The 13,867-nt window shown below is 37.4% G+C and overlaps 1 protein-coding gene across 1 annotated transcript; it reads left to right on the forward strand.

Annotated features, from left to right (window-relative positions):
• Positions 1-9: 9 nt before the first annotated feature.
• On the forward strand, positions 10-4,632 carry LOC116921952 (calcyphosin-like protein). The gene is made up of 8 exons (XM_032928316.2): positions 10-397; positions 620-1,523; positions 1,644-1,701; positions 3,324-3,408; positions 3,487-3,576; positions 3,666-3,799; positions 3,877-3,952; positions 4,020-4,632. The coding sequence occupies exons 2-8, from the start codon at positions 1,433-1,435 to the stop codon at positions 4,119-4,121; spliced, it is 636 nt and encodes a 211-aa protein (XP_032784207.1). The 5' UTR covers positions 10-397; positions 620-1,432; the 3' UTR covers positions 4,122-4,632.
• The last annotated feature ends 9,235 nt before the right edge of the window (positions 4,633-13,867 follow it).

Consider the following 13,867-nt stretch of genomic DNA (forward strand, 5'->3'; position numbering starts at 1 on the left):
AAAAAACACGGTTGTATGTTTCCCGAATGTTTAGGATTCTTTGGGTTTAAGAACACGTTAGGAAAGTTAATTGGGATATGAATCCCGATTCTCAATACGATTACCGTATTTTATATCTCCATCCTGCCAAGAATTGTCTATTTCACTCGTCGCTAACAGCTAAGCTAACATAGTTACAAGAAAATATATCTTTTGGTACCATTGCAAAACAAAACATCTCCAAGACTTGCTGTAATTTGCTATTATGCCATGGGGAACGGACGTCCACCGTCAATCGGGTCAGTTGTCATGTGAAACGAATGACGATGTCTCCTCACCGACGGTTCGTGATGCATCATATTTGTAAAAGGCAAATATTTACTGCTGAACGCATAAACACAGGACGGAAGCACACACGGTGAGTTGGTTGCTATGACGATTCTCCTTGACAAAGGCCATATTTGTTTGTTCTGCGCTTTGTATATTCTTTTCGTTGCTGTTCCGCCTTTTCATGCTATAGGCATCACGTGTGTTAGTACAAGCGTATCCATGTTGTCTGTCAGCTTCTGAACACTGCGTACATAAGATTCAACTTAACTGCAGTCAAAGTTGTTAAAAGTATGTTTTAATCGATTTCTAGGCAGTATTTTGTCTCTAGTGTTTGATCCGGAAGGAAGCTCACGTTTCATTTCGATTCGCACGTGAAGAAAAAAACCATCCAAGTGCAAAAAAGAAACTAACAAAGAATTGGTTCATTGGAATTTGAGTATTCTTCATATTGAACGTTTCTTTTCACTTACGTAAATGGATGGCCCATCGAACGGCTATGTCACGTTTTAACGGATTAGCAAACCAAGAAAAACAAGGAATTTTCAACAGGCATTGTTTCGACAAGCCGAAAAATTGATACAGTACTCTTGTAAAATAGCCGTAGCCAATTTTATTTTTCTCCCAGAGTTCCGAAACCAGGATACGCCATCGTGTGGAAACTCCCGACCGCGCCGACTCCGATTAGGGTGAACCGGAAAGAACAACGATGATAGGATAAACATGACGAGTCTACCAATCCTTTAACGAGCAAAGAGAGCGGAGGACTATATTTCCTTTGTCCAGCCAATTCTGAAACTTAAAGGAAATTTCATTTTTCTCATTGTCAGTGCACCATCATTTGAAAACGAAAAAATTTTTGCTCGATTTGGAAGCAGTATAGCCGCTGGAAAATCGCGAAGAGAAAAGATAGCATAAAGCCGTACTACGTCTCCTCTATTCGTTCCATTTCATACCCGAACAACCACACACACACACAACACCCAGACACAAAAAGAGAGTTGTGTGTCTGGCAGAAACCGCAGCTTGGTTGTGGGAGGATAGAGAAAAGAAAGAAAAAAACCGTGCAACATCACTGGCTTCGTTGCCGTTGCTTGTGCCAGTGTTCCAGCTGATCGTGGAAAAAATGAGTCGGCCTCTGACGGCCAACTCTCGCAACGAGGCTGAAATGATGTCGAAAGCCAAACGCCAGCAAACCATGGCGCAAGATCCACTTGGTGTGTACTCTCTCTCATTTTCCACCATTTTCTACTTTGGATATTGAACGAATCTAGACTTTTTCATCGCTAATAATTACTTAAATTTGTGTATTTTTTTCCCCATCTTTCCATGAACAGAAAAACTCCGGTGCCAACTACTGTCTCGAGGTGCCACGGGTATTATCGGATTTGGCAAGTAAGTACCTAAAAACGACATACAATAATAAAATTTCGTTCTTTGTACTGCGCCTGCATGCCTGCAACTTAAGTGTTTCTGGCAATTCGGCAGATATCAATCATGATTCTCCATTATTTTATCAACGGCTCCAACAGCCTGAGGAAATCGAGATCCAATTCGGGGTTCCCCTAAAATTTTACCCGATAAATTTTCTTTTTTTTTTGCCTAGAAACTTCGGTTGGGTGGGTAATGCGTTTTGCTCAACTCTTCGCGTTTAGTAGCTTTCTCTTGTCTTTCGAACAGCATGAAAATGTAATTGCCACCTTAATCTATGTAATGGTCACAACCATTTCCTGCTGCCAGGCGCTGGAAACCCGCTTACTATGCAATCAACAAATTAGACGTGCAATGATGTCATACAACCCTGACAGCAACCATTTCCTGGAATGTATACGGGCTCCAGCTGTATATTTAGTAGAAGCATTGCTAGTTGTTTTTATGGCCAATGTCGTGAATACTACCATTTTCGAACGCTGGGACCTTCCGGGTGTATGAAAAACAGAAAAGGAGACAGAGTGACAGGTCTAAAATAAAATGGTTCGTGTCATCCAACTTGGAGAAAAAAGAAAAAGAAAGGACATGAAATGAAACACTCTAGACAGATTATGACTCAGAAATCGTGCTTTTTATACCGTCAATGTGCGTGCATGTAGCGTGTCGTCATTCGTGATTCCAAGTTCCGTTTTTCACATCGCGCGACACCAACCATTCCACAACACCCACGCTTCCAATCGTCATATCCCGTATAATTGTCAAGAGTTTCCGTCTCTCTTTCTCACATAGTTATCACTTTTTAAGCTTTATTTCGGCCATTTTTTATTTTTGTTTGTTTGTATTGTGTTGCTTAATTTTTCATTCAATTTTATTTTCCTTGCTGTTTGGGTTTCTTTTCGTAAATTCTTTTTCCCTATCGGTGAAGGGCAGAAAGGATTGCTTGAGGCGTGGCAACTCTTTGAAATCGATCGGTGGGGCAGGGGCGACGGGTCCGGGTTCATTGGCATCCAGCGCATCCGCATGCATAGACACACTCAACGATCGATTGAGCGCCAGGCATAACGAGTACGTAAGGAGGGTGGAGGAGGGTGGCGTCGATCACCACAATCTATGCGTAACAATGATAACATGATGGTGCAGCCCTTAAGTTTCACACTTATTTCTATTTGTCTAAATGATGTGACGTAGATATTACCGAGTAAGTCCGAGATCTTATCTGTTTTTGTTTTCCTTTCTGCCCTGTCACGAAAGCGGAGACGTATGATATGTAAACAAGTGACAAGTTCCGCATTGGGATTAAATATTACTTGACTGCATTTGCCTTTTTGCATATCGGTCGAAAAATATTCTTTCTGCGATCGTTGTCATGTAGGAGAGTTTTACTGCCTTGTATTTCAGTTAGTCGTTTTAACCCTTAAATCGAAAAATCGTTTGGTAGAGAGATGTGTAGCATAGACGTAACATGGAATTTTTGGCTATGTTTGCTTACACCTTCTAGACTAGTATTCAACACATTGTTTGATTCTGGATTCTAATGAATCCATAAGCAAATATACGTGAAACTACATCAGCTTTCTTGAATTTAGGGTATTTCGCCGGATGGACGATGATGGCAACCGTTCGCTGTGTTACGAAGAATTCCGTAAAGGGATTGACGAAAGCGGAGTTAAGGTATTAAACCATTGAAAGAGTTGTTGAACTACTTGTATTTTTTTCCCATTAATCATATTTTCACCACTTATTTATTAGACCGATGATGGAGCTCGAACTCTTTTCGATGCATTTGATAAGGACCGCTCGGGATCCATTTGCATCAACGAATTTCTAAAAGCCATAAGGGTTCGTCTATTTTTTTACGTTGTGATGGGCATTTTTTCACGTTTGCTTATTTACTGTCAATTTATTTGTTTTTACTTTTCTCTCTCCAGCCTCCAATGTCTGATGGAAGAAAACGAGTCATAGCGGAAGCTTTTAAAAAACTGGATAAATCTGGTGATGCAGTTGTTACACTCGAAGATTTAAACGGCGTCTACAACGTCAAACACAATCCCAGATATTTGAGGTCCGTTTACAGACTTTCATTTTTCTTGCCCCCGTATTGTCTTCATTTTCATAAGCTCTTTTAAATTCCCAATGTAGCGGAGAAGAGACAGAAGAACAAATCCTTAATAAGTTCTTGGCTAACTTTGAATCAAACGGTTCCATCGACGGAAAGGTAAACACTTAAACCACTTCATCGAAATGTTTTCGGCTAATAATTAATAATTGAAATTTCTAATAAGGTGACGTACGACGAATTTCTAGACTACTATGCTGGAGTCAGCTCTTCCATTGACCATGACGCGTACTTTGATCTAATGATGAGGCAGGCGTGGAAAATCTAATAGTTCCGCCAAAGATTCGCCCCGTATTCCCTTTTTTTTTTAAAGACTGAATAGGGACAGAACAAAGGAACGCTAATCTTAATATTCAGATGATGAAGAACCTATGGCTGCCGATGATTTAATTTTCCATCGACTGTCCATCTCTTTCACAAGGACTTTTCTTCTTCCAAAGCTCTGTTTTTATTTTGAAAGAAGATGTTTGTAACCGAAGATACTTTTTTCATCTTATTTATCTTAACTTCTTTCTACGTTTATCGTAGCATCTATTTTACTTAATCGTCTGGAGGCCTTGAGCTGTATTGAACCAACAGACGTTCAAATAAGGGTTGCAAAATAAGTAGACGATGATCTAAACCTACTAAACCCAGTATGGGGTTAAGGATAGGATATCGCAAAGTCTGGAGAACGCATTGCATGTCTGCATTTTGTGGATAAATATAACTGGGAGAGGTGCATATTGATTGTGTATTTCATCGTAATAATTTTACTTATCAATAAACTATCAACACTTCTCGACTGTGATTTATGAAAGGAATTTCCCGATAGGGATTCTATCAAAACTCTTATGTACCCAACATTTTATCCTTACTCTTCTACAGCGAACTGTGGACCGACCGACACTTTTTCTGAAACTTTACCCCAGAGATGGCGCTGGCGAAGTGACGATTGCGCGGTATTCGCATTCGTTTTTTAATTTTCGATGCTGTGCCGCTGAGATTGGTCTCATTTTGCAGAGGAAATAACGCAGCAGCTCACGGTCGAGTCCCCGTCTTTATCGCCTGAACGACGAAGGTGTGCGGAGCAGTTTAGTTGGCCAACAAGAGTCAATTTCGGGGTCTCGTAGGGGAGTTAAAAAAATTAATGAAAACAGTGCTGTTCTCGAACTTAATCTACAGTTTTTAACGTTTAAATAAAAAACTTATTCGACATATTCGACATGGACGCTGAATTCGATTTAGTCATTGGTTTTCTCGTTAAACTAGCAGTTTAAAAAATTACCGAAAACAGTGCTGTTCTCGAACCAACTTAATCTACAGTTTTTATCGTTTAAATAAAAAACTATAAAACCAATTTTGTCCATCCCACTTTTGTCAAAATAGGCAATAAACGACATCTCTTGAAATTCTCCAAAAATCACACGGCATATTCGAAATTGAACGCTGATTTCGATTTAGTTATTGGTTTTTTTGTTAAACTAGCAACAGTGCTGTTAGCGCACCAACTTAATTTACGGTTTTTAACGTTTAAATAAAAAACTATAAAACCAATAGAAAAATCAACCTGATTTTCATGATTTTCATTCAATTCTGAATCAAAATGATGTATTTTAAGCAAAATTTTAAATTTGGCCAAAAATGAAAAAGTGGGAAGGATATAGCCTTCCCACTTTTGTCAAAATCGGCAAAAAACGACAGCTCTTGAAATTCTCCAAAAATCACACGGCATATTCTACATTGAACGCTGAATTCGATTTTCTCAATGGTTTTCTCGTTAAACTAGCAGTTTAAAAAATTAATTAAAACAGTGCTGTTCTCGAACCAACTTAATCTACAGTTTTAACGTTTAAATAACAAACTATAAAACCAATAGAAAAATCAACCTGATTTTCATCACTAGGGGCCCTCACTCCGTTCAGGAAGTTCCCGATAGGGTACGGCCTGGTCGCCAATTCGCCATAATATCTCGGAAACCGTTTGCTCTTCCTGCAAAACAGACTCCGTATACATGTCCTATGAGGCGTGCGCTGATCAACGCCTTCATCCCGCCTTTCCAATTTTGTCAAAATGGGCCAAAAAATGACATCTCTTGAAATTCTCCAAAAATCAGACGGCATAATGGAAATTGAACGCTGATTTCAATTTAGTCATTGGTTTTCTCTTAAGACTAGCCGTTTAAAAAATTAACGAAAACAGTTCTGTTAGCGCACCAACTTCATTTATGGTTTTTAACATATTAATGAAAAACTATAAGACCAATAGAAAAATAAACCTGATTTCCGTGATTTTCATTCAATTCTGAATCTAAATCATGTATTTTAAGCCAAATTTGAAATTTGGCCAAAAATGAAAAAGTGGGAAGGGTATAGCCTTCCCACTTTTGTCAAAATGGGCCAAAAACGACATCTCTTGAAATTCTCCAAAAATCAGACGGCATAATGGAAATTGAACGCTGATTTCAATTTAGTCATTGGTTTTCTCTTAAGACTAGCCGTTTAAAAAATTAACGAAAACAGTTCTGTTAGCGCACCAACTTCATTTATGGTTTTTAACATGTTAATGAAAAACTATAAGACCAATAGAAAAATAAACCTGATTTCCGTGATTTTCATTCAATTCTGAATCTAAATCATGTATTTTAAGCCAAATTTGAAATTTGGCCAAAAATGAAAAAGTGGGAAGGGCATAGCCTTCCCACTTTTGTCAAAATGGCCAAAAACGAAATCTCTTGAAATTCTCAAAAAATCAGACGGCATAATAGAAATTGAACGCTGATTTCAATTTAGTCATTGGTTTTCTCTTTAGACTAGCCGTTAAAAAATTAACGAAAACAGTTCTGTTAGCGCACCAACTTCATTTATGGTTTTTAACATATAAATGAAAAACTATAAGACCAATAGAAAAATAAACCTGATTTCCGTGATTTTCATTCAATTCTGAATCTAAATCATGTATTTTAACAAATTTGAAATTTGGCCAAAAAAAGTGGGAAGGGTATAGCCTTCCCACTTTTGTCAAAATGGGCCAAAAACGACATCTCTTGAAATTCTCAAAAAATCAGACGGCATAATGGAAATTGAACGCTGATTTCAATTTAGTCATTGGTTTTCTCTTAAGACTGGCCGTTTAAAAAATTAACGAAAACAGTTCTGTTAGCGCACCAACTTCATTTATGGTTTTTAACATGTTAATGAAAAACTATAAGACCAATAGAAAAATAAACCTGATTTCCGTGATTTTCATTCAATTCTGAATCTAAATCATGTATTTTAAGCCAAATTTGAAATTTCAAAAAGAAAAAAGTGGGAAGGGTATAGCCTTCCCACTTTTGTCAAAATGGGCCAAAAACGACATCTCTTGAAATTCTCCAAAAATCAGATGGCATATAGACCTTATTAAGATCCAAAGGTATGGGTCAAGCCTACCCCCTAGCGGCGCGTTTCAGTGTGAAGGGGTGCCGTGAACAGCCGCTTTTTATTTGGCTTGCCGCATGTGGCATGGTAAGTTGAACTTTGGCATGGTAGTTTGAACTTTTCTTACCATGCCACATGCGGCAAGCCAAATAAAAAGCGGCTGTTCACGGCACCCCTTCACACTGAAACGCGCCGCTAGGGGGTAGGCTTGACCCATACCTTTGGATCTTAATAAGGTCTATACTCACACGGCCTGTGAAAAAACCTGTCCGTTGCCGGGCGACGCACAAAGCCTTGCCTTGAAAAATAACTTCGTGGCCTGATTTTTCCCTATCTTCATGACCGACGCGCCATCTCTCTGAAAAAAAATCTCCAGAAATGTCGAGTCGCTCTTAGATTGCTCCGCATTCCTTTATTGTTGAGCCGATAATTGACAGGACCCCTTCGTTAATCTCCGCGTTATCTCCTCTACAACATGACGTCAAGTTTTGCGACGCAGCATCTAAAATAAGAAAACGTATAAAGGATACGTACGAGACCCTGAAATCGACTCGAGTTGGCTGACTAAACTACTCCACACTCCTTCGTCGTTCAGCAGATAAAAACGGGGACTCGACCGGGAGCTGCTGCGTTATTTCTTCTACAAATGGAGACCAATCTCAGCGGCACAGCATCTAAAAAAAAATCGAACGAAAGATTAGTGCGGACACCCCTGAAATCGCCGCGCCATCAGCGCCATCTCTGGGGTAAAGTCTCAGAAAAAGTGTCGGTCGATCCACCGGTCGTTGTAGAAGGGTAAGGGTGCCTGTATCAGGGGGTTGGGAAATGCGAGTTTTGATAGAATCCCTATCGGGAAATTTTCACTAGGGGCCCTCACTCCGTTCAGGAAGTTCCCGATAGGGTACGGCCTGGTCGCCAATTCGCCATAATATCTCGGAAACCGTTTGCTAAAAAAGGCAAAACAGACTCCGTATACATGTCCTATGAGGCGTGCGCTGATCTGGTTAAAAACCATAAATGAAGTTGGTGCGCTAACAGAACTGTTTACGTTAATTTTTTATGGTTTTTAACATGTAAATGGAAAACTATAAGACCAATAGAAAAATAAACCTGATTTCCGTGATTTTCATTCAATTCTGAATCTAAATCATGTATTTTAAGCCAAATTTGAAATTTGGCCAAAAATGAAAAAGTGGGAAGGGTATAGCCTTTCCACTTTTGCCAAAATCGGCCAAAAATGACATCTCTTGAAATTCTCCAAAAATCAGACGGCATAATCGAAATTGAACGCCGATTTCGATTTAGTCATTGGTTTTCTCTTTAGACTAGCCGTTTAAAAAATTAACGAAAACAGTTCTGTTAGCGCACCAACTTCATTTATGGTTTTTAACCAGATCAGCGCACGCCTCATAGGACATGTATACGGAGTCTGTTTTGCCTTTTTTAGCAAACGGTTTCCGAGATATTATGGCGAATTGGCGACCATGCCGTACCCTATCGGGAACTTCCTGAACGGAGTGAGGGCCCCTAGTAAAAAGTGGATCAAACGGCGTTCCGTAGTTGCCCCTTTTTATGTAGACGACCATGATCGAAACAATGGAGCTCACACGGCCTGTGAAATAACCTGTCCGTTGCCGGGCGACGCACAAAGCCTCGCCTTGAAAAATAACTTCACGGCCTGATTTTTCCCTATCTTCATGACCGACGCGCCATCTCTCTGAAAAAAAATCTCCAGAAATGTCGAGTCGCTCTTAGATTGCTCCACATTCCTTTATTGTTGAGCCGATAATTGACAGGACCCCTTCGTTAATCTCCGCGTTATCTCCTCTACAACACGACGTCAAGTTTTGCGACGCAGCATCTAAAATAAGAAAACGTATAAAGGATACGTACGAGACCCTGAAATCGACTCGAGTTGGCTGACTAAACTGCTCCACACTCCTTCGTCGTTCAGCCGATAAAAACGGGGACTCAACCGGGAGCTGCTGAGTTATTTCCTCTACAAATGGAGACCAATCTCAGCGGCACAGCATCTAAAAAAAAAAACGAACGAAAGATTAGTGCGGACACCCCTGAAATCGCCGCGCCATCAGCGCCATCTCTGGGGTAAAGTCTCAGAAAAAGTGTCGGTCGATCCACCGGTCGTTGTAGAAGGGTAGGGGTGCCTGTATCAGGGGGTTGGGAAATGCGAGTTTTGATAGAATCCCTATCGGGAAATTCAATTATGAATCAAAATCATGTATTTTAAGCAAAATTTTAAATTTGGCCAAAAATGAAAAAGTGGGAAGGGTATAGCCTTCCCACTTTTGTCAAAATCGGCAAAAAACGACATCTCTTGAAATTCTCCAAAAATCACACTGCATATTCAACATTGAACGCTGATTTCGATTTAGTGATTGGTTTTTTCGTTAAACTAGCAATTGTAAAAGTAAATAAAACAGTGCTGTTAGCGCACCAACTTAATTTACGGTTTTTAACGTTTAAATAAAAAACTATAAAACCAGTAGAAAAATCAACCTGACTAGGGGCCCTCACTCCGTTCAGGAAGTTCCCGATAGGGTCCGGCCTGGTCGCCAATTCGCCATAGAATCTCGGAAACCATTTGTCCTTACGGCAAAACTGACAACGTATCCATGTAGGATGAAGACGAAGTGTGAAGTAATCATCCCCGCTTCACCCCGCCTCCCCATTTTTGTCAAAATCGGCCAAAAACGACATCTCTTGAAATTCTCCTGAAATCAGACGGTATAATCGAAATTGAACGCTGATTTCGATTTAGTCATTGGTTTTCTCTTTAGACTAGCCGTTAAAAAAATTAACGAAACTGTTAGCGCACCAACTTCATTTATGGTTTTTAACATGTAAATGAAAAACTATAAGACCAATAGAAAAATAAACCTGATTTCCGTGATTTTCATTCAATTCTGAATCTAAATCATGTATTTTAAGCCAAATTTGAAATTTGGTCAAAAATGAAAAAGTGGGAAGGGTATAGCCTTTCCACTTTTGTCAAAATCGGCCAAAAACGACATCTCTTGAAATTCTCCTGAAATCAGACGGTATAATCGAAATTGAACGCTGATTTCGATTTAGTCATTGGTTTTCTCTTTAGATTAGCCGTTTAAAAAATTAACGAAACTGTTAGCGCACCAACTTCATTTATGGTTTTTAACATGTAAATGAAAAACTATAAGACCAATAGAAAAATAAACCTGATTTCCGTGATTTTCATTCAATTCTGAATCTAAATCATGTATTTTAAGCCAAATTTGAAATTTGGTCAAAAATGAAAAAGTGGGAAGGGTATAGCCTTTCCACTTTTGTCAAAATCGGCCAAAAATGACATCCCTTGAAATTCTCCAGAAATCAGATGGTATAATCGAAATTGAACGCTGATTTCGATTTAGTCATTGGTTTTCTCTTTAGACTAGCCGTTTAAAAAATTAACGAAAACAGTTCTGTTAGCGCACCAACTTCATTTATGGTTTTTAACATGTAAATGAAAAACTATAAGACCAATAGAAAAATTAACCTGATTTCCGTGATTTTCATTCAATTCTGAATCTAAATCATTTATTTTAAGCCAAATTTGAAATTTGGTCAAAAATGAAAAAGTGGGAAGGGTATAGCCTTTCCACTTTTGTCAAAATCGGCCAAAAATGACATCTCTTGAAATTCTCCAGAAATCAGACGGTATAATCAAAATTGAACGCTGATTTCGATTTAGTCATTGGTTTTCTCTTTAGACTAGCCGTTTAAAAAATTAACGAAACTGTTAGCGCACCAACTTCATTTATGGTTTTTAACATGTAAATGAAAAACTATAAGACCAATAGAAAAATAAACCTGATTTCCGTGATTTTCATTCAATTCTGAATCTAAATCATGTATTTTAAGCCAAATTTGAAATTTGGTCAAAAATGAAAAAGTGGGAAGGGTATAGCCTTTCCACTTTTGTCAAAATCGGCCAAAAACGACATCTCTTGAAATTCTCCTGAAATCAGACGGTATAATCGAAATTGAACGCTGATTTCGATTTAGTCATTGGTTTTCTCTTTAGACTAGCCGTTAAAAAAATTAACGAAACTGTTAGCGCACCAACTTCATTTATGGTTTTTAACATGTAAATGAAAAACTATAAGACCAATAGAAAAATAAACCTGATTTCCGTGATTTTCATTCAATTCTGAATCTAAATCATTTATTTTAAGCCAAATTTGAAATTTGGTCAAAAATGAAAAAGTTTTCCCCCTTTTTCAAAACAAAAGTGGATGAAACAGCGGTATAACAAACGATTAAGCATAATACGAAAAAAAAACACCAATCATTATGGTTTTAACATAAAAAAACATAAACAAAAAAACAAAAAAAATTTAAAATAAAAAGAAGGGTATAGCCTTTCCACTTTTGTCAAAATCGGCCAAAAATGACATCTCTTGAAATTCTCCAGAAATCAGACGGTATAATCGAAATTGAACGCTGATTTCGATTTAGTCATTGGTTTTCTCTTTAGACTAGCCGTTTAAAAAATTAACGAAACTGTTAGCGCACCAACTTCATTTATGGTTTTTAACATGTAAATGAAAAACTATAAGACCAATAGAAAAATAAACCTGATTTCCGTGATTTTCATTCAATTCTGAATCTAAATCATGTATTTTAAGCCAAATTTGAAATTTGGTCAAAAATGAAAAAGTGGGAAGGGTATAGCCTTTCCACTTTTGTCAAAATCGGCCAAAAACGACATCTCTTGAAATTCTCCTGAAATCAGACGGTATAATCGAAATTGAACGCTGATTTCGATTTAGTCATTGGTTTTCTCTTTAGACTAGCCGTTTAAAAAATTAACGAAACTGTTAGCGCACCAACTTCATTTATGGTTTTTAACATGTAAATGAAAAACTATAAGACCAATAGAAAAATAAACCTGATTTCCGTGATTTTCATTCAATTCTGAATCTAAATCATGTATTTTAAGCCAAATTTGAAATTTGGTCAAAAATGAAAAAGTGGGAAGGGTATAGCCTTTCCACTTTTGTCAAAATCGGCCAAAAATGACATCTCTTGAAATTCTCCAGAAATCAGACGGTATAATCGAAATTGAACGCTGATTTCGATTTAGTCATTGGTTTTCTCTTTAGACTAGCCGTTTAAAAAATTAACGAAAACAGTTCTGTTAGCGCACCAACTTCATTTATGGTTTTTAACATGTAAATGAAAAACTATAAGACCAAGAGAAAAATAAACCTGATTTCCGTGATTTTCATTCAATTCTGAATCTAAATCATTGTATTTTAAGCCAAATTTGAAATTTGGTCAAAAATGAAAAAGTGGGAAGGGTATAGCCTTTCCACTTTTGTCAAAATCGGCCAAAAATGACATCTCTTGAAATTCTCCAGAAATCAGACGGTATAATCGAAATTGAACGCTGATTTCGATTTAGTCATTGGTTTTCTCTTTAGACTAGCCGTTTAAAAAATTAACGAAACTGTTAGCGCACCAACTTCATTTATGGTTTTTAACATGTAAATGAAAAACTATAAGACCAAGAGAAAAATTAACCTGATTTCCGTGATTTTCATTCAATTCTGAATCTAAATCATTATGTATTTTAAGCCAAATTTGAAATTTGGTCAAAAATGAAAAAGTGGGAAGGGTATAGCCTTTCCACTTTTGTCAAAATCGGCCAAAAATGACATCTCTTGAAATTCTCCAGAAATCAGACGGTATAATCGAAATTGAACGCTGGTTTCGATTTAGTCATTGGTTTTCTCTTTAGACTAGCCGTTTAAAAAATTAACGAAACTGTTAGCGCACCAACTTCATTTATGGTTTTTAACATGTAAATGAAAAACTATAAGACCAATAGAAAAATAAACCTGATTTCCGTGATTTTCTTTCAATTCTGAATCTAAATCATGTATTTTAAGCCAAATTTGAAATTTGGTCAAAAATGAAAAAGTGGGAAGGGTATAGCCTTTCCACTTTTGTCAAAATCGGCCAAAAATGACATCTCTTGAAATTCTCCAGAAATCAGACGGTATAATCGAAATTGAACGCTGATTTCGATTTAGTCATTGGTTTTCTCTTTAGACTAGCCGTTTAAAAAATTAACGAAAACAGTTCTGTTAGCGCACCAACTTCATTTATGGTTTTTAACATGTAAATGAAAAACTATAAGACCAAGAGAAAAATTAACCTGATTTCCGTGATTTTCATTCAATTCTGAATCTAAATCATGTATTTTAAGCCAAATTTTAAATTTGGTCAAAAATGAAAAAGTGGGAAGGGTATAGCCTTTCCACTTTTGTCAAAATCGGCCAAAAATGACATCTCTTGAAATTCTCCAGAAATCAGATGGTATAATCGAAATTGAACGCTGATTTCGGTTTAGTCATTGGTTTTCTCTTTAGACTAGCCGTTCAAAAAATTAACGAAACTGTTAGCGCACCAACTTCATTTATGGTTTTTAACATGTAAATGAAAAACTATAAGACCAAGAGAAAAATTAACCTGATTTCCGTGATTTTCATTCAATTCTGAATCTAAATCATGTATTTTAAGCCAAATTTGAAATTTGGTCAAAAATGAAAAAGTGGGAAGGGTATAGCCTTTC

The sequence above is a fragment of the Daphnia magna genome, linkage group LG4 (assembly GCF_020631705.1).
Source record: "Daphnia magna isolate NIES linkage group LG4, ASM2063170v1.1, whole genome shotgun sequence".
Classification (NCBI taxonomy): Eukaryota; Metazoa; Arthropoda; class Branchiopoda; order Diplostraca; family Daphniidae; genus Daphnia; species Daphnia magna.